Here is a 20,860-nt window from a genome sequence, read left to right as displayed (position 1 = left end):
ACTTTTTCTTGATTAGGGTCAAACTTGTCCTTCAGAATATTTGTATCATTGGGGTGGTTCTGGATTGGACTTTTAAGTTGGCCAGCCTTTCTCAAGCTAAATAAAGATCTCTACGCAATGCTAAAAGGTTGGGGTGCTAGGGTGTGTATCACATCATGGTCCTGGAGGCAGGCGATAGCTAAACTCTAAGTGGATTTTTGTGACTTAGAACCATCCTTTATTTTTAACTGTTTGCAGCTACTTGAGCCTACAGAGAGTAATCACCAAGCTATACGGTGTAGCATAGAGCTCTTCCTTTGTGTTGTAGAACATATTTCCGGATATCTGGGGAACTGTAGGGTTACTGACAGGTTTGAGGGGTTTTTGGTGTGGGTTTTTTTTTTTAATTCTCTGCTAGAATTTGTTTTTGGAAGGCATTGATTTGTTTTTGATGTGTTGTTTTTATTCTTGGCTACAAGACATTACTAATGCAGAAGCATTGTTAAGGACATTATTCAAGCAATGATTGGGCTTTATTTCTTCTTTATTTTCACAGCTGTTTGTTGAAGAGGGAGACCGTACCAAAGTTATCTACCTCACCAAATACTGATCAATGCTGTGAAGAAAGTACAACAGAGAGGTTGTCATCTGTAGAGTATCTTTACAAAAGAGGTAAAGATGTTTCTGGGATTGATGACATTACTGATGAAAAAGGCATCTCCTTTTCCATCCAGAGGCAGCTAACTGAAAAACAAAGAACATCTTCATTTGGAAATACAAAAGGAGTGGGAAAAGACTCTAATGATTCAGCTGTCATGGCTTATATCAATAAAGATGGTAAAAAAATTGAAAAGTTGGATGACAACCCAGGGCAAACTGGATCTCCAAACCAGACCTCGAAAGGCTCCTCTCCTGATCTTTTTAAGGAGAAAGATGAGCCTGAAACCTTTATTACAGGGTCAAGAATGACAAAAGTCAAGGTGCTAGGAGATTTAAGTCAACCTTCAAGTAGCAATCTAGAACAAAGCAGAGCTCAGGTTTCCAATAAAAAGACTAGAATGGATATCAATGGAAAAGGCCATAAGTCTTCTCCAGAAAAGTTTCCTAAAGAAATGAAGAAAACAGTGTATGGAAATGCACAGTCAGTGCAGCTAAACCAAACAGCCAAGAACTGGAAGAGAGAGCCAAACTCAGCCTTACCAAGCCGTGAGAAATCATCCGCGGAACAGCAAGAATTTCTGATGGTGGCAACATCAGTAGGAAATCTCACTAAGGTGAACACTCAGTCACCACTCTCTTACGTTGAAAAAAAGTGGCACAGTGCTGAGATGCTAAATGCTGGAGTGTCCAAAACAGCTACGGATGTCCTGGGGAACTGGCAAGAGGATGAGGAAAATGAGATTTCTGATACTGACAGTTCCTATTCTGTAGATTCTCTCTCCTGCGCTTATGCAAAAGCTTTCACAGAGAAACCGAAACAAGATTTTGACAGAAATAAATGCCTTGCCAACCCAGAGGACTCTGAGAGCGATGACAGTCAAATGTCACAAGACTCTCTGGCAGAAAAGGAAAATAAGGCCAAAAAGCAAAATAAAAGCCCATTTCATGAGTCAAAGGCCCACCACGAACCAACTAAGCTTTACCAAAGCAGAACTGATCACCATACTTCATCTTTGTTGACATCATATGCATCTCATAGGAGACTGGGAAAGCCTGAAAGAAGCTTTTCTCTGGACAGCTTAGCTGATGGAGAAGAGATGCCAGCAGAAGATCTGGTAGAAGAATCCAAATCTGATTCATCTGATGAAGTGCCAGCAGAGATTTTTTGGAAGTTACAAACACCTAGATCGCCAGCTATACAGACTGAGGAGCACCATGAGTTCAGGGCCTGTGACAGAGATACAGAAAGGACAAACTGTGGTCTGAAGCTGAGCAGTTCCTTTTATTTGGACACCAAACCACATCCCGCTTCCAGTAATGCTTGCAGGCAGTTGCTGAAGGGGACCGAAGTCTCCTTTGTAGAACAAGAAAGATCTCTTGACAGAAGACTGTATTACTCAAGCAGAAATCCTTTGCTTGCTACTGATGCTTGGTCTTCCTGTGAGTTGAAGGTTGACATCAGCAGTCCCAGAGTAATAGCACCTTCTTCCCATGAAAATGTGGAGTTTCAAGAAGCTCATCTGTGCTCTTCAAGCAAACCAGGGCTTTGGCTGAAGAAGGATGATCTAAAGCAGTCAGCTGCTGAAGTTTCTTTTGTTTCTGGCTCTAAGCAGATACACAGCATTACTCGTTCATCACATCACATAGGCAAAATAAACACAGTTGTGTCCTCTGGCGCCTCAGAAGTACCGTTACCTGAAACAACAACAACTGCAAGCAGAGTTTCTGAGAGTGGATCATTAAATAAGATTCTTAAGGGATGGACAAACTCTAGTGAAAATTTTTCTTTGGAATCTCAAGATGCAATGTCCTCATTTGTCAGCTCAGTAGGACCAAGCTCCTCTTTTGTTCCTGTTTCAGCAAAGCATGATTATTATGAACGTTCAAGGTCAAATCATCCTGAACAAGAACAACTAAATGAATTATCTACTTATAGGTCTACCACTGAATGGACACAAATATTCAGTTGTTTGGAAAGCGCCTCCACCACAGACCACTTGTCACTGGTATCTAGGAAAGGGGAGGATTCTCTCCCCCTGAGTCACCCAGAGCTGCCGAAAGATCTGCAAAAAACACCTTCTATTTCTGTGTTGCCTGTGCAAATTTTGGAGCAGAGAAATGGCTGTGTAGATGCAGATTTAGAAGATGATTTCTTCAGAATGTTTGAAAAAGATGACCTCAGTGACCACAATAACTTGATGACAGAATCAAGCCTGACAGATTCAGGCAGAGGAAGTGCCTCTGTCAGTGCACCTGCTGCCGAATCTTCTGCAGAACTTGCTCATAATATGACCTCAACAGAGACATCTGCACTAAAACAGGCCCAATTTGGAAATCACGTGCAGCTTTTTCCAAGGAGGGAAATACCAGCATGTTGTGATGAAGGTTTCTTTCTCAGTGACCTAACAGATAAGAACTGCTCTTTAGTAACTAATTACGAGCTTCAGACATTGGCCGGACAAGGAGCAGAATCAATTGTTACTGTAGGTCTTCTCAGATCTGGGGAGAGTAACTTGGAAACAATGCAAGAAACAGATTACAGACAAGTACCTGCAGAAGAAATAGCGGAGATGGATTTTTCTTCACAGAAGACAATGTATCGATGTAACCCTTTAATTGATGCTCACAGTGTGAGTTACGACCAATCTGCAACACCAATAGAGATGTCTCAAAAAGAGGCTGCTGTCTGTATGGAAATAAGCACAGATAGCTTGGCAGAGATTGTGCCAGAGGTGCCTTCATTCAGAGATGATGAAGAACCCGAACCAAAGGATAAAGACTTGTCTTCACTGAATTGTTATGAATTCAAAAGCAAACCTCTTTCAAAACATTATTCCTACGAATGTGATCCAGCAGACAGTCAGGCAAGTTGCTTATCCGCGCAAATTTCAGAAAATTCTACATTATGCATTGATAACATAAGAGAAGAAAGCAGTGAAAGCAAAGAACACAATGTCTTGAATTCTCAGGCCATAGTTCAGAAAGAATTTTCATCCAAACATGAAAACTTAGCGGTAAATGAAGTAAGTTATCTCATAGTGGATGCAGATGGGAAAGACACTGCTGCTGTTTGTGACAGTACAAATGACCTTCTCCCAGAATCCAGTTCAAGCATATTTTACAAATCTTCAGCAAAGGCTAACCTTTTTCAAAGTGCGTCTGAGTCTGAAAATGGTGATAAACTATTGGAGCATGTCACGAGAGCGAAAGGAGATTGCGATGCTACCTCTAATCTTACTGTAGAAGTCAGTGCCACAGAAAGTTGTTCTGATGCACATTCTGGCTGCCTCTGCACAATGTGCTCTTCAAAATCAATGGGGCAGAAGAACCGTACACATAAGACGACCAATATTTCTGTGGAATTTGATGCAACCATTCTCTTGGAAACACGAATGCAGAACAAATCTTTACTTGAATCAAGAGAGGAAGAGGAAGAGTTTTTTGAAAGTGATTGCCCAGATAATATCTTGCCTGTTGAAGATAGTGTAAATTCAGAGTCAGGAAGAGTATTTGAATGCAGTACAAATACATCAGCGTCTGTTTCTCAAGAGGAGAGTCTGTACATAAATAAAGAGTCCAAGTTTTTAAGAAACCCAGAAACTGATCCAAAAGAAACTATGGCTCCTTATCAGAATACAAAAGCAGACACTGATGAACAAATAACAGAATTGATCAATAATGCAATCAACTTAGAAAAAAATGGATTGGAAAATAAATCCAGACAGGTTGAAAGCTTACCTGACTACGAAGCAGCCCAAGTCCAAAGTGTAACTGAAGACAGGAGTAGAGAGGATTTTAAAGGCATTAGTTGGTCTCAGAATCCAAAGAAACCTATTGATAGCGTAGCTTGTGAAATGAAGGGTGAGTTTTACGCAAATCTGTGCCTGACGTGCGAAGAGGGGGAGAAGGATGAACTGCAGGTAGCCAGCACCAGGGTAGAACACGCTCAGGAATTGAAAGCACTCATGCATTCTGGCAGTCGACTTGAAACAAGCAGCTTTTGCCAAAAAGAAAAAAATGAGAAAATAGAAATCGGTATTTATTCACTAGAGTTTCCTGTGGCTCCCCAAACCTCTCCATCGGCAGTGTGTTCTCACACACCAAATGCTACTCAGAATTTTTCCAGCTTCATTGATACTTGTGAGGGGCTTTTACAGATGAACAGAACAACAGAAAATGTGTATAGTACAGAGGATGTAGCTGCCACAGCGCTAATCACAAGTGAGCAAGGAAATACATTAGCAAAATCTGAAAATGAAGGACAAGTAAATTTCAGCAATTTAATTGAACATTGTCTACCAAACCATTTGCCTCGGGAAGACAAGGTTGGTGAAAGTGAAGTGACTGGGAATGAAGAGCCAATTATCATGACCAAAACTGAGGGGCCGATGATTACAACGCAAGAAGTAATATGTGCAGATGAAAATATTTCATTTACTGAAGAGCCTCCAGCTCTAGATCAGGTGTGTGGTGAGAGAGATGATGAAGAGGAAATTTTAAATCAACATAAGATCCCTGAAAGATACCTGACAGCTTCAGGACTAGAACAGAATATACTGTTAGAAGATGATTCAAGATACAATGATCCTACTGAAATGAGTGAAGATGATGGCTTGGTGGCCTCTGTTACAGATGCAAGAAATGTAGTCATGAGTGATATCGATGCATGTCAATATTCAGCTGATGATAGTACTGGTATTGACCAACATGGAGCTGAACAAGAAATTAAAAGTCTCCACATTAAAGAGGACAGCCATACGTACATGAGTTGCTCTATGCAATATCCTGAGCGTGGCACTTCAGAAAGCTTGAATGTAAGTACTGTTAGAAAAAGACTTGATATTTGTGAATTCGATCCAGTACGCTCCAGTGCTGAGGAGGAGAAAGCACATTTGATGAGTCTACTACAAATGACCAAAGACAAAGAAAAGCAGGTGTTTGTAGAAAACATGGAGGAAGTAGAAGTGATCGTTTTACAAAACCTGGATGAACTATTTCCTGAAAACAAAGGCAGCTGCCAAATGACACATAATGACAGCAGATTAAATGAAATCCTAAGAGAAAGCCAGTGGGTGTCTACGAGTTTTTCTAACAATGAAGAGATCAACAAGCAACGAAATCCACCAGCAACACTGAAGTCTGCTGAAAAAAACCAAGAAGGTTCACTTAAAGTTGCTCCATGCCAGTCTGTAAATCAACTTTTATACCCTGGAGTAAGTGACGATTCCCATCTTCTTCAAGATGTTCCTACTGCATTGAAAGAACTGTCTAACAGCAGTGTCAGGACTGGAGCTGTTCTGCCTTACTATGAAACGTTAATGGAGAGTGAGGTCTGTGTTGGTGTGCCTGTTAAAATCAACAAAATGGGAGAAGACAGATACCTTTCTGATAAAACACAAAGTAAGAACGTCGCTTTTCAGCAAACCAGGGTCACGCAGGACTGGCAGGAGGAAGAATCCTTTGTATTTAAAAACATGCCTGGTTGTGCTGTATCTGGGCAACCTGTTGATGAGAACAGCTCTTCCACTCCCTACAGTGCAGGTGGTTCCGAGTCCAAACCTGTTGTGCTTCAGCAAAGGGCCAAAGGAGAATCATTTTCCTTGGAAAAATTAGATTCTTCTGAAGATACAATTCAGGATGCTAACAACAGTTGTGAAGAACACAGTATGGATTTAATGGCTAATAATCTATCAAAAGACTGCCTTATTTCCATTGAAGATACAACTCAAGAGGAAAAGGGTACCACTGTGTCTAATTCACTGCTCTTGGGTGATTCAAACCTACTGCCTTCATCAGAGAAAGAAGTGATGGAAGATACAGGGAGGCAGCAAATACACTCTTTACTAGAAATCTCTTTGCAAAAAATGTTTCCCAGTATTAACACAACTCAGAAAGTACTTCGCTCAGGGAGTTTATCACAGCGTGACGAGAAGGAGAAATTTTTAAGCACAAGCTATACTGCAACAGCGAACAGTAAAAATGAAAGTGCAAAATTTCCAGGTGTAGCTGGATATCAGTGTGAGCCCAGAGAAAATCAAGTACATAGGACTTCTGAGGAGAGCTGCATAGACCAGCCAGGCAGCACTGTTTCTGAGAATGCTTCACCCCTTTCAGAAGGCCTCAGCAAGTCTCCATGGGAAAATCCACATTATAGTAAAGAGTTTCTAAATTATAGTAGGAACTCAGGCACTTCTGAATGTTCTTCTGGTCTCCTGAATCATCCAGCATCATCTGCAGATGTTTTGATTGCCAGCAAGAGAGACAATGCTAACAACGATGCTGTTCTCTCTGAGGAAATGAAATACTTTGAAAGTGAATCAACTGATTTAAGTGTATCTGTAACTTTTCCTAATGTTTCTCTAAAAGGAGATGAAAGGAAAAAGAATTCTGCAGTTGCAGAGGCCACGTATGCTCAGAATAACAAACTTCCTGAAAAAGTTGTGGGAACAGATCAAAAGGAGAAAATAATTCAAGGTTCTTTCCAGAATTGCAATGACATGAAAGAAGATGAAATTCACAAGTTCTCCGAACACTACAGTAACACTTCTAGTGTGACTGTACCAGAACTGGGCACGCTTACCTTTGAGAGCCAAAGACAGACTGGCAGTAATCAATTAAAGTCTCTTCCATGCTACTTTGCAGAAGCTGCTCCAGCTGAGACACCATTTCAAAGCTTCACTGCTTTTGATGTGTCTTGTTTGCCCGATGGCTCAAAGTCTCTAATATGTAGACAGCTTGAGGACTCACTTCAAGACACGTTTTTGACTGAGCAGGTGTCCTCCCATTCTGCAGACGTGCACTCTGCCAAAGGAGGAGATTTTCCCCAAGTGTTTGCAAGTGTCACTCACCCATCCTTAAGACCATTTTCAGCATCTTCTTTAGCTGAAGATACGGGCCGTGGTGAAACTGGCACATACGATATTTCACATACAGGTATATTGAACCACTCTCCAGTTGCTGTTTTGCAAATACAAGACACTCAGTCTGATAAGGCTGTGGTGTTCGATGAGCCCATACGTGCTTCAGGAAGTATTTTACTTTCACTTGCAAAAGAGAACAGGCATTGTCCAGTATCAGACACAGACTCTACTTCATATAAAAATTCTGCTCTAGATAGGGAACCTGTATATGAAAGTAATCGTAAAGAATTTGACAACGATGTAAAAGTTGATCAGCACTACTGGGGTAAAGTTCCACCACAAGAAGCTTGCACTGAACACACAGAGAATGATAATTGTCTTTTATTGCCATCACTACCTTTTTGGAAAACTGGCAGGGCAATTCTTGTTAAAGAGGGTCAAAAGAGAAAAATGCTTAATGGAAATGAGCAAGAGCTGCATTCAAATACTGAGTCTGAACATTTCGCCGTAACGACAGAGCAGAGAAAAACATTAAGTAGTGAATCTGTTGAAAAACAAACTAACGTATCCTCAAATTCTGTAAATGAATTAATAGGCTCAGAAGTTAGGGTGTTGGCAAACCTGTATCCAGGAGGTGTAGATGTGGATCCTGAATGTGCCCGCAGTTCATTTAGTCCAACATATCCCACACACAGCAGAAGCACGGATCCCAGACGGCTGTATCACACTGTCTCGGGTTTTGAAAAAGGCCCTGAAGATCTGCAAGGTAGTCAGTTTGTGCCCGCAGGTGAACAGATAGAACAGGTGCCAGATAGAGTAAATAAAGATGGTAGAAAAGAGATTTTACTTTGCAAAAATGATGGAGGTTCAAGCACTGATGGCCCTGCTGTTGATGCTGATGCAGGCAGTTGTTCAACAGTGGGAGACGCTATAATGAGGAATAAGACCCTGAAATCAGAAAGACTAAAGTTTTCTGTAATATATAATGAAGGTACCTCCATAAAGTTTTTACCAGAAAACTGTGATTTGCCCCCTGAAGAATCCAAATTGATGCAACTCGGGAGCAAAAGACCATACTTTACTACACGGAATACAAAGAGCTGTAAACGAAGTGAACACGGACCTTATTTACAAAGTCACAGACTGTCAGCCCCAGCTATTGCTATCTTCTCTGACACAGAGTGCACTTTGGAGGCTTCATCTAAGGCAGATCCTTTGTTATATTTTGCATCTAAATCACTACAAGATTTAAATATGAGTGTAGAACCTCCATCACCAACTGAAGATGATCTTTACGGGATAGAAAGATTTTCAAAGCAGGAGTCAAAAAGCTTTCTACAGGTTAAATTGGAACCCAGATCGCAGCAGAGATTGACACCCACTAAGAAGCTTGCAAACTGTGATCTCCAAAATTTACAAAACTTTGCAGCAAGAACCCAAAGCAGCCAGTCTTTAAAAGACTCTGTTACTCAGTCTCCCTCATCCTTACTGCACACAGCTCGCAGTTCTGTGAGTGCAGAAGCAAACGTTGGTTCTGTAGCTCAGTGCAGTGAAGGGAAGGTTGAAGAAGCTGGATGCCAGCCAGAAACAGATTTATTTTTGCAAGACAGTAAAGATACAATGCATTTTAGTTCAAGTGATATCAACCCATATATTCATCCATGGCAGAGAGATGTATCGTGCAAGATTGGATGGAAACAGTATGTTTTTGGAAGTGCAAGTGATGTCTCTTGCAATCAAATTCCTTTAAACCTGGAAAATCGTAAAGTTATGAGATGTTCCAGTGTAGACAATGGACTGAACTCTCAGAATTCTCCTTTTCATTCTCATCTTAGTTCATATGCCACAGCAAAAGTTTTATCAAGCACCTTAAGCAGCCTTGAAGGTCTTCAAGGATGGGACAGTGTCAGACAAGACTTTCGGTCTGCATACTCAGGTGCATACTCAAGTACCAAGCAATGTAGCAACGTATCCAGTGAAACGATGAGAACTAATCCCGAAAATAACACTGTTGAATTTGAGAATCCTTCTGTACAACCTGGTAACTCCACAGTGCAGGTTGATGAAATTGTACTATTATATCCTTCTGAGTCGGAAAGGTCTTCCAAAAAACTACCAGGGATCACATGTGAGCAGGGAACACAAACAATAACTACAGGAAGGTATAAAAGGCAGAGAAGACATCAGAGAAGCTACACGGATGTTTCTGCAAGAAAGCAGGAAACAAACAGAGATTTATTTCATCAACCTTCTTCTTGGACAAGCATGCAGAACCTGTCCATGCACCTATCACAGCTTCTCCAGAACACTTCTGAGCTGTTGGGAAACCTTTCCCAACAGAGTGTCTTAGATAATGAGCAGAATGCCAAAATCAACCAAAGAGGAACTGAAGAGGCTGTAAAGGCTACTAGGACAGATAGCTGCACGCAGACTACAGCAGATGTAGGCACTCAGACAGAGATTTTGGAAGAATCTCCAAGCAAACATGAAGAGAAAACAGTGGATGCAAAAATAGGAAGTGAATTGAGAGCAGCTCAGGCAGTAAATGTTGATTGGAAAGGAATAGGTGCCGATGCAGCAGGTAAGATTCCCAAAAGGAAAGAGGAAACATTCCCTGTTGAAGGAAGAACACAAGAACAAACAGGGATGAGAAATCCAGGCAGTCTTGACTTCCATGACAGTCTTGACAGCATTTTGGAAGACTCCTTTATGCGTCTGCCTCCCTTGCCCAGAACTTCCACCACTATCTTAGATTTTCAGAAAACATTAATTGCACAACAGCACAATGTTGCTTTTGCTGGTACCGGAGTTTCATCTGTCACATCATCGTTGCTGAGTTCAGGGCAAGACAGTTCTTCATGCACTGTAGTCAGCAGCCCTACTAATGGCACCTCTCAATCTCCGGCATCTTACGTGCAGGATAAAAGAAGCGTCAGTGAACTAGAGGTTCCATTGGAAAGAAAATTTTATTACAAAAACACCCTGCTAGTTGATAGGGCCTCTTCTCCTATTCTTACTCTTAGTGCTAGTCCCAGCAGCCAGACTGCTTCTAGCAAGTCTACCTGCCCTGGTAAGGAGCCTCCTGGATGTCCCAGTGGTTCTTTGAGTCCCCCTCACAGCCAGAGAAAGCAAAGGGCTGGTCCACAGTCCAGCACGCAACCTCATGTGGACAATTTTTCACAGACAGAACCAGACGGTGAATCTAGAGCTTCTAGAGAATACAAGGGCATAAGAAAGAAGTCTGGAAGTTTCTCAGAGAAGAAAGAAACTTTAGGACAGGATGGTTCAAAAGACTTAGAACAAGAGCGTAGACTCACGGGTGACACCCACGCTACCGTTGGCGTGAAACGACTGTATCACTCCAGTAGCATGTTGGAGGTGTCAGGCCACAGGGAAGGTTTAACAGGTGATTTCGGAGAGCATGGTTCACCGGCACCTTTGCTTCGTTGTACATGTGTCATGAGGGAAGGAAGGGCTTCTTCAGCTGGAATTGGACACAAGAAATACGTTGGTAATTCTGATACTGCTTTGGTTCATAACTACTTGCCTCCAAACGCTGACATACATTTTAATCAAAAAATGAGTGCTGCTTGTTCAAGTAAGACAAATAAGGGCAAGTCCTCAGAATCTCTGGTAGACGCATCTTCTCTACAATTTCAAGATTTCTTTTGGAAAAACAAGAGCTGCCCTCCCCTGCTCTCTGATGTGAGCGATGTGCAAACTTCTTTCCAAGATGACAATACAGATTCTGTCACTGAAAGTGAATGCAACACTGAAATTCCACTCAACAAAAATACTACTTTTGCGAAGCCTTACAGGCCTCGGAGCTACAGTCTCCGTGACTTACCCGTACACAATAAATTCAGCAACTGGTGCGGTGTTAAGGGCAGCCCTTCTCCTTCCTTACTCAGCTTGAGTGGCAGCGTGACCGACTTACCAAATCAGGCCGAAAAAACCCCAAGGAGCACGCGAGCGACCGAAATGGAAGGGAAATCCCAGCTTTGTGACAGCAGGAGCAGGGAGATCGAGAGACTTCAGAGAGAGCGGGCTCAGATCATGTCTGGCGTTCACCTGGATCTGCATCAGCACCCCCTCACCGTGGAACTGGCCGAAGCCAAGCTCAATCACGGCATCGGGGAAACAGACGCTCTGCTGAGGGTCCTCCAGAGCGGAACCACAGATGACCTGGTGGCCATCCCAGTGAAGCAGCAACTTTATGAAAGGTAAATTACTTAGTGTTGTAGGAACCGTTTTGTATGCAGTGCACGTACGCTTCGTGCTGCGTAAGTAACATTTAGTAATGAACACTTAATTGCTCAGTCACGCTGTATATGAAAAGATAGACTATTAAGATTATTTTATATGCGTTTAAGACAAAATTTTGGAGTTACTTTAAGAAAATAGAAAAAAAGTGTAAGGTTTGGTGTAACTCAAATCTAGTGTCATCCCACTCTTAAAATTTCTAGCAGCTGTGAGAGTGATCATGTGTAGCTGGTGATCACGGGCGTGTATTTCATTGATTTATTGCAGTGTAGAAATAATTGACACATCCAGTTTATGGAAACATCTCGTTCATGCTGCTGTGAATAAGTGAGGCTGTATGGATGTGCAAAACCAAATTAAAAAACATCATAAATATACACACAAAAAAAAATCAAAAAATCAAATCCTGATTCTTGCGATTGGGTTACAGAACTGAGCTTAGGAAGCTCTTGTAACTAAAACTAATAAGGAATAGCTATATCAGTCTCTGCCCTCAATTTGCCTCTCAGTCACTACAGGCAGTTACTAAGACCCTCTTACACATTTTCTACTGCTATAAAAAAGCAGGGGAGTTTTAGAATTTCTGCATTATCTGTCAGCATGTGGCCAAAGGGGTATTTGCAAGGGGAGTGTGTGGTGTTAGATTCTTGTAAATTTTATGTTACAAAGCTACCTAGTATTTCAGTGGTTCAAAAAATGAGAAAATGCAACTTTGGAGGGTGCTTTTTGTCACACTAATTGTGTTTCCCTGACAGACACATGAGGGCTATTGAAACTCTGAGGAAGGAAAGAGAAAAAAGGCTGCAAAGATACCAAAGAAGCCGAAGTCTGAGTCCTCAAAAGCATTTCAGTGTGTTGCAGACGCTGGATGCAAATCAGAGGGATCCCGATCTCCCCAGCAGACGCCGAGAATATCTGCAACAGCTGAGAAGAGATGTTGTGGAAAATACCAGGTAGGGCATTAGAAACCTCTCTTTTGGCCTGATATGCATTAGCAGTGTGTCATGATGGGCTCACCTCAACGGTTTTTACTGATACATGAGACTTCTGTGGCAGAGGAGTTCTCGGTGCAGAAGTGTCAAACGTTGGCATAGAAAGTGCTTTCAGGAAAAACGCGTGCCTGATTTTAGAAAATGTTCATTAAAAATCTTCCATCCGGTTTATTTCAGTCCGTAACAACTATCTAACTTATGTGTCTGGTATATGGGACAGCCAGGTATTCAGTCTTGACTCGTTATGACAAATCTGTTTTATGATTCCTTCATTAGCATAAAAGCCACATGAAATAGTTAAGTTTCATGTTAAACATCAGAAACGTTCTGCGAACCTTCAGCTTTTACCATTTGAATTTCTCATCCCTTGCCCTAAATGACTTTTGCTTCCCTGGTGGTAGGTCAGGAGACAGTTATTTTCCCAACACAATTGTTTTGCATCTGATATGTCAAAGTGGTAACTTTGGATCACACAGAGAGCTGACTTAGAAACCGGCACAATTGCTGGAGTGACCTCACTGGGAATCTGGACTTGCAGTTTGAATATTCCAATGTTAATGTCCATACGGCATTTAGTGAGCAAAGAGGAACTTTTTGGAGGCTGATGTGGTAGCGTTTGATTGGTTTTCTGGCAAATTTTCCTGTTGCATGTTGAAAGGTGATTTTCTCATGGTATTTTTTCCGGTGACCTGATTACAAGTAACTGCGTGTTTTTCCCCACTTGCCTATCCTTACAGAGTTCAAGAACCAAAAAGAAGGAGCATTCAGCATCCCTCAGACATTGAACTGTTGCTCCGAGACTACCAGAGGGCACGAGAGGAAACTAAAACTGAAATTGCACGAGCTAGGGACAAGCTGAGGGAGAGAGCTGAGCAAGAGAAGAGACGTATACGGGAGCAAATATTCTCTCAGCTACAGAAGGTGAGCATTACACAGGAGACTGTTATGCATTATTCACATCTTTTTAAAAGAAACTTTATCATGGCTAAGGAATTCTCCTGTTTGATATGCATCAGCGTAGAAAAACAAAAGAATTAAGTGCAAATTGTGCTTAAAATACTCAGTAGTACTGAACTGGTATTGTTCATGCTTCTGAACTGCATTTTCCTGAAGCCACGTTTTATGTGTGAGAAACTTGAATGTTTTCTCACAGGATCAAGCAGTGTCTGCCCAGTCTGTGAAAGAGTTTTGCTAAGGTAAACTGACTTTATTTCAGCATGTACTTAAACACAAAGGCCTTTATTCTTTTCCTTTGTGTCTTTTTTTTTAGGTTGTCCTCCATGTGTGCATTTGTCCTGTACTTTTTTCTTCTGCACTTTGCATCTTGTATAGTCCAAGTGTGTGCATTTTTCTCCCAGATGGAAGGATAACACCTCATTAGGATGTGTCTTTTCTGCCCAATTTCTGACTGTATTTTTATGCAGTAACCTTTGGCACTGTTTGACAGTGCAGCTTGAGTTGTAGCTGCAGACCTCCTCTCCTCTTATGTGTGTATCTGGTGCAAAATGTGAACACTTATTTTATTGCTCTGCAGCCTGTAAGGCACCTGAAATTCAGGCACATCCACTGGATGAACACGTCTTGCCACAGCTGCTCCCATATTTTTCTTGTGAGATGCAGACGTACTTCACCTGAGTTGGAAAACCACAATTAATACTGCCCTTGAACGTATAAATCATCTCAACGCTCTCAGTATTCTCTTATTATGTAATTTTTATTTCCTCTTTTGGGCTGGCATTGAGTAGTTGCATTGATTCAAGTAAAATCTTTAGTCTTTAACAACTACATTTGACCATCAACTTAAGTCAGGGTCTACTTGAGAAGCAGGCAAAGAGCAACAAATGGCACTGAAGAGATACCTTTTTTTTGTTTTGCATTTTTCCTCCTGAAAACATCCTAGCATTGGTTTAATAGCCTGGACTATTCTATGTGAAGAATAACAACAGCAGAAGCTGCATTTTCCCAGGCTGACGGGTTTTACAGGGTGATATAAGCTTATATAAGCTCTATGGCTTATATAATCTTAGTCTTTCTAACGAGCCTGTTTCTGTACGGCAGCAGCTTTTGTGCTGCCAACACTCCTTGAAAGGAATTGGGCTTCTTTAGCTTATTCCTCTTTCATCTTTCAGTGCTGTTGGCATTGATCTGACTAGCTGTTCTGCAACGTAAGTTTTGTGTGGTTAGGGGTTTTTTTTTTCATTTGTTTGTAACACTGTGATACCTATTGCAGGAAGAAGCAAGGCTGAAGACTCTGGCAAGTACAAGCACTTTATGTACGGACTCCAGCCTCAGCCTCTCCTCCGGCCCATCGTCTGGTTACAACAGCAGTAATACCGCTACGTACACCGCGAGTAACCTCAGCAGCCAGGAAGGACAGGTGAGAAATTGGCTGGTGAGACTGATGCGTCCTGATGCTTCAGCAATGACAAAGAACAGAACAGAGCGTTAGAATGGGAACAGTTTTTGAGATGGTTCATGTTCTGTCACAGCTATCAAGCAGGACAAGTTTGTGTCACCAGTACAGAGGCGCTGGAGGCAGCGTTACCATGTAATCACAAAGGACATTGACACCTCTGTGTTTTGGAGGTTGTGGTGTTTTTTTATAAACTCACTGACAATACTAACATCTGTTTTACATCTATAATGCTGCTGTCAAATGGTTTAGAAACAATAAGCCCTTTCTTGTGCTAAACCAGAACCTGATACTGTCCGTGTGCCTCCCTCAGTGATGCATCCATTGACTTAAGACTTCGTGTGTGTGTGTCACCATGAACTTCCCTGGATTTTTGGAGTATGCACCCGTGCTAGCTCCTCACACTTGGTTTGCTAAATCTCCTGAGCCAAGGTATCATTTCACAACCAGGAAAAGGGCAAAGTATTTACCTTATGATAAAGAGAAGCTTCCGACAGGCAGATTCGCTACAAATACTCCATTTGCTAGGTAATGTAACTTATTTTTCCCAGTTCACACTGAAAGCTCCCACTTCTGCTCTTTCTTATGTCAGGTTTCTTCTGGAAATGCTTTGCTTTCAAGAGATACACGAGGTCGTTCAGCTATTAGAAACAGTCAGCTTTACGTGTTAGAGCAGCTACAGCAGGATTCAGCATTTGGTAAGTGAAACACGTCTGCTTCTGTCCGATTTGTGGCCCAAAGCCTAATGCGATTTGTCATTTATGCAAATCAAAATCTAATTTGATTCTAGATATTCTGAGGATCTCCCTACCGTTACATGATTTCAAAAAAGATACTGCCAACCACAGTAGCTACCGCTTGCTTAGAATTTTTTGAAAAAAAGTAAATGGCGATTTGGTCCCTCTGAAGTTTGTATTTTGATGTGGTGACATCAAAGTACAGTGTCCTGAGATGTGACAAGGGTAATGCCTTGAATGAACCAAGGACGTGGGAGAGGGAGGCTAAAGCTGCAATATGTGTAGGATTGTATGTGGAAGTTCTTATTTTTATCCTCAAGACTGATGTTGCCTCTTCTTCTTTAGGTTTTAGCTTGTGTAGTAATAAACATTTAAACTCTAGAAAATGCAAGATGTGACTGCAACGTAATTGCCAATACACAGATCATGTAGACAAGGGCTGTTATCAGTCCTTCATCACAATCAGGTGGATTGCGTGCTCCAATGGAGGGTTTCAGTCCCTAGAACTGCATAATAATGGTGGGTTTCCTATATTTTTATTATTCTTTTCCATTTCCCACAGAAGCCAGCAGAATTCAGCCACCCCTTCCTTCTAGTAGCATCAGCTGTAGGTTCACCCATGGATTAACTATTTCCGTCAACTCCGCTTCAGCAAAAGGATACCAAGATTTATCCAAACATATCTTGGCTAATGCTACCACTGAGGTAAGTAAATACAGTTTTCACTTACTCCTCTATCTCCTACTGGAAGTTGTAACTAAAAATGAGTGGGGATAAGCCTTGTTCTACACTGCCAATTGCTACCTTATTTGGCAGTTACACACACTGGACACTTTTAATTGTTAATACTTGCTGAGCATTACTAGCATTTGTGGTCAAGCCAGCCTAGCGGTCTGAGTAGAAGAGTCACCACGTAAAAGCTGAATGCAGCTTATAGTTTACACACCTTTCTCTTACCTGAGCATTTGTTGTTTTTTCCCTAAGGTAATGGCAGCATGCTCTCAGAACCTGAGGAATCTCTACACACGCCAAGCAGCAGCTGGTTGGAAGTAAGTTCACGGAAGATCTTCATAATGGGAGGTACTTTTTTTTTCAATGTATTTGTGTGCAAACACCTTTCATTTGTCTTTGCCAGGTATCAGTGCACAGAAAAAGAGGTGCTGGTTTACTACAAAGTCTTCCCTTCAGCCACGAAGCATGGCTTTCTGGGAGCAGGAGTGATAGAAAGACCTCTTCCCTGCGTCTGGGGGCTGGTGAGGGATCCCGGCAAAAGGCACCTGTACGACAGAACCATCAACACCGCTCGCGTGCACAGGAAGGTCACCAGCCACATCCAGCTGGGTGAGTATCGGCACAAACCACTGCTCACCAATATCACAGTCACAGAATCATAAAGGTTGGAGAAGTCCTCTAAGATCAAGTCCAACCATCAACCCAACACCACCATGACCACTAAACCATGTCCCAAAGTGCTGCATCTTACATCTACACCTCCAGCGGTGGCGACCGTTAAGTACTTGCATCTTACCTAATTTCTTCATGTCTGAATAAACGATTTGATTATTTAATATGGGAACTTCCAACGTAAGGAAAATATTAAACATGTCTCACTGCAGAAGTACAGCTAGAGGCAGTGGTTTGAAAGTAAAATAAATTTGAAGTGGCTTGGAAAAGCACCTTAATGACACATAGTGTATTAACCAGAGCTCTGCTCTTAGGAAACAATAAGTAAGTCAAACTAAAATAAGTGTGTGCCTTTAAGGGGTGGGAAAAAATTGTGACAAGTTAAGGCTAATTCCTTTTTTTTTTGTTTTGGATGTTTTTTTCACAGTGTATTTGGTGACCGATAGCTCCCTGTGTTACCTAAAGCAACCCCGGGATTTTTGCTGCATCACTGTTGAAGCCAAAGAGGTAAAGTGAACCTTCTCTCTGAAGCGTGGTGGAGTAAATGTTCTGAACTCATGGTTCGAGGACAAAGCAGAGAAGGAAGGAAAATTCCCGCTCACACTCCCAGGAATGGCAGTGCGATAGGAGGAAAAGGATGCTGATTTGACATGAGTGAAATAGGTATAAAGACCTCTTGTGAATGGCGCTTGTCAACTTAGCCCCATCAGGCAGTAGCACAACTGTCACACAGTATCTTCTGGTTGCAAGCATCCAAGATTATGAAAAAAAAATATTTAACAAAAAATATTTCACAACATGTGAAATAAATATTATTTCTTATTATATGAACTCTTAAGACAGTAATGAGAAGTATGCTAGCTGGCAAACAAAGAACACGTTGCTATATTCATAAAAAAAAATTTCAAATTGTCGTCTTTACACTTTGGCACATGCAGGAGAACTTGTCTGTCCTGGCCGTTCAGTCTGTCTACGACGCATCCATGCCTCACCCTTGTAAAGAAGTCGTGAGAGGGGAGATTTTGCCAAGTGCTTGGATACTGGAACCTGACGTAGTGGACGGAAGGGATATCACCAGGGTTATTTACATGGCACAGGTAAGATTGTGCTCTCTGTCCAGTGCAAATGCAAAAAGCCATTACAGATGAGAACATTTTGGAGCTGTTAAGTAATAAAAAAATATAATCTTTACGCTACACGCCATGACATTTAAAAGTGACCATACAAGTCACTGAAAATCCACCTCAGGTTACACTATTTTCAAAAATGCATCAAAATAATTGTTAATCTTTTCTAACCGACGTCATTAATTCTTCACACTGAATAGATACAAGAGACATCAAGATTAGGATCTTGGTTAAGAATAAGAAAATCCTGGCATCCGTTTTTTTAGACTCCTCTTTGAGACAGTGGTACCAAGTATTTAAAAATGTCCAGAAAAGAAAAAAAATAAATGATACACCTTATGGTAAAGTGATCAACTGAGAGCTAAATGGCATTAGTTTTTCAACTTATTTATAAAAAACAAGTTTAAGATACAATTTTTAAAAAAATCATCATTAAATTACAGCAATCTTAGGTATTTTACAGTGCACGTGTAATGTATATGCATTTTAATGTTTTATATTGCGCTTTAGTAAATGCATAAACATTTCCAGTAGCACTGTATCTCTCTCAAACTAATAATATTTAGTCTAAGCTCAAACTCAAAATCAGTGTGGGTCCTGCCTGCTGAAAGTAACATCAAATAGCAAAGCTTCAAAAGTCAGCGGCGTGCTGGGAAGGAAAAGACACAAACCACACCAAAATGAATGCATCTGGCTGCAAACTACTTCTGGGCTTATCATTTCCTCACAATGTCAGAGCTGTTCCAGGCTGGAGAAGTGCTTTGTTCAAAAGCAGGTACAAGCCCTGACTTGGGCCTTTCTTCTGACTCCTGCAGGTGGATCTCGGTGCCCCAGCTGTCCCTGCTCGGCTCCTGAGTTCCATGGCCAAGCGGCAGCCCCTGGTCATCGCCCGCCTGGCGCACTTTCTGGCCAGTTAGGGGCCGGTACGGAACTGGGCGCGGAACAGCAGCTGCAAGTTCACAAAGAGACGGAAACACCTGTAAGGGCAATGTGAAATGCTGGCTGGTAAGACAGAAGTATAGTTAGGAAAAAAAAAAAGGATCATTTATTTTAGCCAAGGCTGCTCAGAAGAAACCCGGCACGTTTTATGGGGAACCCGTCCTCCTGCAGAGAGCTGTGGAGAACCTCTGCAGAAGAGCATGAAGGGCTGAGGCAGAGGAAGAGACTTTGCTTTAGAATAGCCAGCACCTTACAGGCAGAAGTGTGTTACTTAATTTCTGTTTCCGAGGAACTTCAAAGATCAACCTTTTTTTTCTTCAAGAAATTTTAGGCAGCAGCGAGAAAAAAGGCAACGGAAGCAATGGCAGGTGCTACAACAGCACACGTGTGGCTCGAGGCCTTTTACAAGCACTTGGGCAGAGCCACTTTCTACTGCTGAGAGATGTAGGCAAGGCAGAATTCCTCGCAGTGTAGATAAATCATTTAAACTTAGCTAGCTGGCTGTCCTGTCCCTCAAGCAGGGAAAGGAGAACAGCACAATATCCACTCGTCATCGTACACCCTCGGTAGATTTTTTTCCCTCACGTAACGGGCTGACTGCTTGCGGCCAGCCGAAGGTATTTCAGGTTGCCACTAGACTATGCAGCACCAGTGGAAACCACCACACCTCAGGACACAGTTTTTACTGCACTGCAGAAATTAGGTGCTTTGAAACAAAGAAACCAAACTGACAGTTGTAAACAGTGACGGTTTGTCATTAATAGGGAGTAGTACTGAATAATCAGCTTGTTTCTAGAATTTAAATCCTGCACGTAAGAGTAGCTCCAGCATTTTTCCACAATGGCTTGGTCCATCAGCTCTTCTACACTTTCACCCAAATGTATTAAGAGTTGGGAAAACGGAGGGGAAAAAAAAAAAGAAAAGAAATAATCAAGCCTGCTTGTAGTCTTATCTCACGTCTCTGTTTATAACACGACCAGCTGTCGCACCGCTGTGAACACAGACTCTTCCCAGCCAGTTACCTCGTGAAGTTAGTCCAGCGCTCCTGCTGTCACGCTTTAGATGTTTGTTCAACACACTCCCTGGCTCAGTCACACATTCCTATATTTAAACAAAACTACAACTTCATTTAGTTCTTCAGCACAAGGGTAAAGAATCACTATAGATATCTAATCCAAGCAATAAAAGCTGCTATGATTGATATGCTTTTTTTAGCTCAAAAAAAAAAAAGCCCATGGTGTTCAAGAAGCTATTGCACTTCAAATTTGTCAAGTGAGAGAGACATATTCAAGCATCCACGTTGCCAGAGTCAGCATCTGCTACTTTAATGCTTTAATGCAGTTCCTTTCAGCAAAAGATGCATTTTCCCGGCACACAGTGAAGTTAGCTGCACTTCTCGCCTTTGAGTTCAAGAGCCAAAAAAAAAATAATCTACTTTTGCTATATCTTTGCATAGGTGTAATTTTGGCTCTCAGCTTCTATGTTA

General features: G+C 41.7%; 1 protein-coding gene across 1 annotated transcript in view; it reads left to right on the top strand.

Moving 5' to 3' along the window:
* STARD9 (StAR-related lipid transfer (START) domain containing 9) overlaps positions 1-19,352 on the top strand; it is a 102,886-nt gene extending 83,534 nt beyond the window's left edge. The window contains exons 25-35 of the mRNA XM_009879257.1: positions 536-11,722; positions 12,518-12,715; positions 13,492-13,675; positions 14,985-15,131; positions 15,760-15,865; positions 16,467-16,609; positions 16,889-16,953; positions 17,040-17,245; positions 17,736-17,815; positions 18,247-18,405; positions 19,251-19,352. Coding sequence (XP_009877559.1) covers positions 536-11,722; positions 12,518-12,715; positions 13,492-13,675; positions 14,985-15,131; positions 15,760-15,865; positions 16,467-16,609; positions 16,889-16,953; positions 17,040-17,245; positions 17,736-17,815; positions 18,247-18,405; positions 19,251-19,352 — 12,577 coding nt within the window. The remainder of the gene's footprint in view (positions 1-535; positions 11,723-12,517; positions 12,716-13,491; positions 13,676-14,984; positions 15,132-15,759; positions 15,866-16,466; positions 16,610-16,888; positions 16,954-17,039; positions 17,246-17,735; positions 17,816-18,246; positions 18,406-19,250) is intronic.
* The last annotated feature ends 1,508 nt before the right edge of the window (positions 19,353-20,860 follow it).

The sequence above is a fragment of the Apaloderma vittatum genome, unplaced genomic scaffold (genome assembly GCF_000703405.1).
Source record: "Apaloderma vittatum isolate BGI_N311 unplaced genomic scaffold, ASM70340v1 scaffold4412, whole genome shotgun sequence".
Taxonomy (NCBI): domain Eukaryota; kingdom Metazoa; phylum Chordata; class Aves; order Trogoniformes; family Trogonidae; genus Apaloderma; species Apaloderma vittatum.
The sequence above is the reverse complement of the archived record's forward strand: the minus strand, read 5'-3'. Positions and strand labels throughout refer to the sequence as shown.